General features: G+C 28.1%; 1 protein-coding gene across 1 annotated transcript in view; it reads left to right on the forward strand.

The window, feature by feature from the left end:
- Positions 1–1,471: 1,471 nt before the first annotated feature.
- LOC145040461 (serine carboxypeptidase 1-like) overlaps positions 1,472–4,744 on the forward strand; it is a 6,731-nt gene continuing 3,458 nt past the window's right edge. Inside the window, exons 1-3 of the mRNA XM_078988384.1 lie at positions 1,472–1,841; positions 1,963–2,070; positions 4,309–4,574. Coding sequence (XP_078844510.1) covers positions 1,472–1,841; positions 1,963–2,070; positions 4,309–4,574 — 744 coding nt within the window. The remainder of the gene's footprint in view (positions 1,842–1,962; positions 2,071–4,308; positions 4,575–4,744) is intronic.

The raw sequence follows: 4,744 nt of genomic DNA on the forward strand, positions 1-4,744 counted from the left end.
TCTGATCCATCAACCCACCAACCCGTGGTCCGCCAACCCGAACTCAACCCAATTGTCAGGTATATATATATATATATATATATATATATATATATATATATATATATATATATATGTGTGTGTGTGTGTGTGTGTGTATGCTTTTACAAAAGAAATGTATATGTTGATTATAAAAAAGATGATTGTATATATTTTTTTTATAAATATGTGTTTTGCATACAAATGTATTTACAAAAGAATTTGTTTTGTACCCAGGAATATGAACCTGTATACACTTTTTTTTGTAAAATACATGTATGTATACATTTTTTTATAAAAAAGGATTTGTATAAATTTATGTGCTTAATGAATACCTATTTTTCTAAATAAGTATTTCGTATACAAAAAAATTAAAAAGTTTTTATATAGCAAATATAAGATTTTTTATGTGAAAATATGTTTGTTTTTTTTTTTTTTTTTGTATAAATATGATTTTATAAAGAAGAAACATATTTGAAACAAAATTTTGAGAAAAAAAAGTTCTAGAAAACTAATGTTATCATAAATTCATAATAAAATTATAAAAGTTGGCAAAAAAGATAAATTTTGGATCAAACATGTAATAAAATGTAAAAATATGGGCCTAAAATGTAAATTTTTGATCAAATTTGTAAAAAAAAATTAAAATCTGGGATAAAAATATAATTTTTGAAAGTTGATTGACGTGTTGACTGTAGATATAGAGATTAAATTGAATACGATTACCAGTTTTTATGACATAACTGGTTAAAAATAATATATAATTATTAAATCGATTATGAGTATAATATTTAATATTGCACTTTTCACTTTTAAAAATTTGATTTCTTTATAGAAGCCGGTCTTTGTAGCGTGTCTTTTTGATGATTTTGTATGAAGGCAAAATTGTCTTTTCCAAAAATTTAACAGCTTTTTTGTGAGTGTCGTTAATGATCAAATCAAAATACTATGACAAAAATTGTTGCTCACAAAGGGACCAAAACTATATTTAATTCTTTTAATTATGAAATTTAAACCGTGGGTGGATTTTTCTTCTACCGTTTTTTTGGTTTAGTTTTTGGTTTTCCCGTATTTTCTATGTATATGCGTTTGTAATTTATATCATTATGTCATTATGATACCTCTTCCGGACTGAAGTTTCCAAACTTTTAACTAGACCGGGTTTGTTCGTACAAGTACGTGTGCACCTCTATTCTCCAAACACAGCATATTTGAAGTCGAATATGCATGGTTGTTTGACTACAAATATAAAACCATTTATTATTTGGAAGGGGGAGTTTACAATCAAATAACTTCTCTTCTATAATCACGATTCTTATTTATCGTTAATTTAACAAGAAAGATCCAAAAGGAGCATAAGAAATGACACATAACCAGGTACAAGGAACTGTTTAACCATGTCTCCATAATATATATAGACACACAACACAAATAATCATATTAGACAACTAAAATGACCCAAATTTCATATATTTTGTTAGCTTTTTCATTTTATTTTCTCTGTTTTTCTGTGGCAAGAAAGGATAACCAGATCACCAACCTCAACAAATTGATTGAGTCGAGAAGATCAAATAATCCGCCACGTGTCAAACCATGGACAGAACAGGACACAACCGATTTATCTCCTCTTTATATTGTACCTCAACAAAGGTCAAAGGAAGAAGATAGGATTGACAAGTTGCCAGGTCAACCACAAGTCGATTTTGATCATTATTCAGGCTATGTAACAGTCGATTCAAAGGCGGGAAGGGCGTTGTTTTATTACTTTGCTGAATCACCTCACAATTCTTCAACCAACCCTCTTGTCCTATGGCTCAATGGAGGTATAATGCTTCTATTATGATTAAAGTCTATGTGGAAAAACAAAACAATACAATAACGCGTTGTTTTCACACAAAAACCGACTTAAAATACTAGAAAACTAGTAATGAAGGTATTATACAGGGCCAGGATGCTCGTCGTTTGGATACGGAGCCATGGAAGAACTTGGACCCTTCCGAGTAAACAGTGATGGGAAAACACTCTACCGCAATGACTATGCATGGAACAACGGTAACAAAATATCATTCACAAACTTTTTAGGGCTTATTTGAGGAGTGCACTCATATCCTTTTCAAAAATGAGAGTCCGAAAGAATAGTCGATGTCCTAGTGTGTTCACCTTTTTTATGGTGGAACGACCAGAACATAAAATCAATCCGGTGTCAGTCGAAAGGAATTTATTTTCGGGGAAGATAAAGAAATTATGACGTTTTTAAAATTATAAAAAGATGATGAAAAAGATGGGAATTTATTTTTTGGGAAGATCAAGAAATATGACGCTTTTAAAATTATAAAAAGGTGATAAAAAAGTGAAAGCAATTTTAAACTTGATGGTTACTTGATTATGGATCAACGTTTTTATCTGTTGTGTTAATTTGTGTGGAGCTGTCAATGGATGAGTAGATTTGGATTGTGTTTGGAATTAATTAATCCACTTACTTAGGGAGATGATTTGTACACAATAATTTTTCTCCATACACAATAATTGATGCATTAAAATATCGTACGTACAACTCTATAATGCATAAATTGTTATGTACAGTAAAAATATGTTGTGTACGAATCACTTCCCATTTACTAATTGGGTTGAAGATTTTAATCCAATCCAATTTGTTTATTTAAATAGATTAACCTTTCAGATAAATAGGTTGTTATAGGGTTAACATAATTATGTATTTTTCAATCCAATCTATTAAATAAATTGGTTAAACCTTAGTTAACTCATTTAAAATAAAAAAACAAATAACTAAAATTTACTTCATTTAAATTAGTTCCAAATTTAAAGAAAATTTCAAAATATGTCAAAAACATAAATCTCAATTCATGAATATAAATAAATGTTCAAATACCATTAAAAATAATTAATCTCAAAGTAATTTTAAAAAGTGGTTTGTATTGTCGGCGAAAAAAAAAAAAAAGTATATATATATATATATATATATATATATATATATATATATATATATATATATAACATTATAATTTATAAATTAATAGTAAGATTAATACATTGTAATAATTAAGTAATTATTAAAGTATATATATATATATATATATATATATATATATATATATATATATATATATATATATATATATATATATACTAATAAAGAAAACTTATTTTCTGGTACATGTCATGTCCTCATTAATTTGGACACATGGCATTTTAATAGATTTTTAGAATTTATTTATTTCCACGTGGAATTTTCTGATTTGTTCACATATCATAACTTATTTCGGTTACAATTGAGAGAAATAAATGATTCCTTGAAGAAGAAATGATATATTTATAATGTAATAAATGATATAATTAATGAGAGCTCTAAAATTGATATTGATATTAAATTTAATGTTTAAATATTGATATTAAATTTTTATTTTTAATAAACCCGTGTAGTACACGGGTCTTACACCTAGTATATATATATATATATATATATATATATATATATATATATATATATATATATATATATATATATATATATTAAAGTTAAATGGATTGGTGGGTTGAAAAGAGGTTCATAACTTTTATTCAATCCAACTTAATTAATTAAGGGAGTTAGCCGAACTGATCTATTTAATTTAAATGGGTTGAAAATCTCAATCCAACTTACTAATATCGAATTAGGTTTGCGTGATTCGATTTTTGTCAGATCTAAATTTGTTTATGGTATTTCTTTTTATATTCGGAAGTTAAAATTTTCAACGTACATATTCGGAGAGAGATGCTAACATTTACAAACAAAAATAATACAAATTACATATTCAATCGTTCAATAGTGTTAAATGATTACTACACATACAACTTCTTACGATTATTGGTAGACAAACTCGAATATTCACACATTATTACTTATTTACATTATTGATTTTCAATATTATACAATTATAATCGACAAACGAATATTCATACATTATTAGGCATGATGACACATTTTCCATGACATGAGGCTTTTTTACTTTATTCCACAGTTTTTTTTTTTTGCCCAACTTTGCCTCATGCCTTGGAGTCACTACAGACGAACTTTCATGGACACAAGCGCTGAGTGGTGTCAGAAACTTTATTCCACAGTTAATTAAATGTATTTATACCCAAGAACAATTCAATATCGGTGACCCTTAGGAAATGATCAAGCCTCGAACAATAAATTTTGTACATCACTTGTAGAAAGAAACATCACATCTAGGGTTTGCATAAACATAATGTATAAATGTAGAAGACTAAATCCTGGAAATTTGACAGTGGCTAATGTGTTATTCCTGGAGTCACCTGCTGGAGTTGGGTTCTCTTATTCAAACACATCACATGCGACAGGAGACAAGCAAACAGCTAAAGATTCCTATACTTTTCTAGTAAACTGGCTAGAACGATTCCCTGAATACAAGACTCGAGATTTTTTTATTACAGGCGAAAGCTATGCAGGTCACTACGTACCCCAGCTTGCTTCTCTCATTCTCTCAGAAAACAAGAAAACTAACGGAACAGTCATTAATCTTCAAGGAATTGCGGTAAGTACTCATCATACTAATTTAATAGGGAATCGGATCGGACCGGTACTAGGACTAGGATTGATATCGAATGGATAAAAATTACAATTTATTGTCCTACCCATAAAGGTTCTAACAAGGTGGGACAGGAATACATTTTGATCTCTCATCTATAAAATACATAAATGTGC

The sequence above is a fragment of the Lactuca saligna genome, chromosome 4 (genome assembly GCF_052625555.1).
Source record: "Lactuca saligna cultivar CGN05327 chromosome 4, ASM5262555v1, whole genome shotgun sequence".
In the NCBI taxonomy this organism is placed as follows: Eukaryota; Viridiplantae; Streptophyta; class Magnoliopsida; order Asterales; family Asteraceae; genus Lactuca; species Lactuca saligna.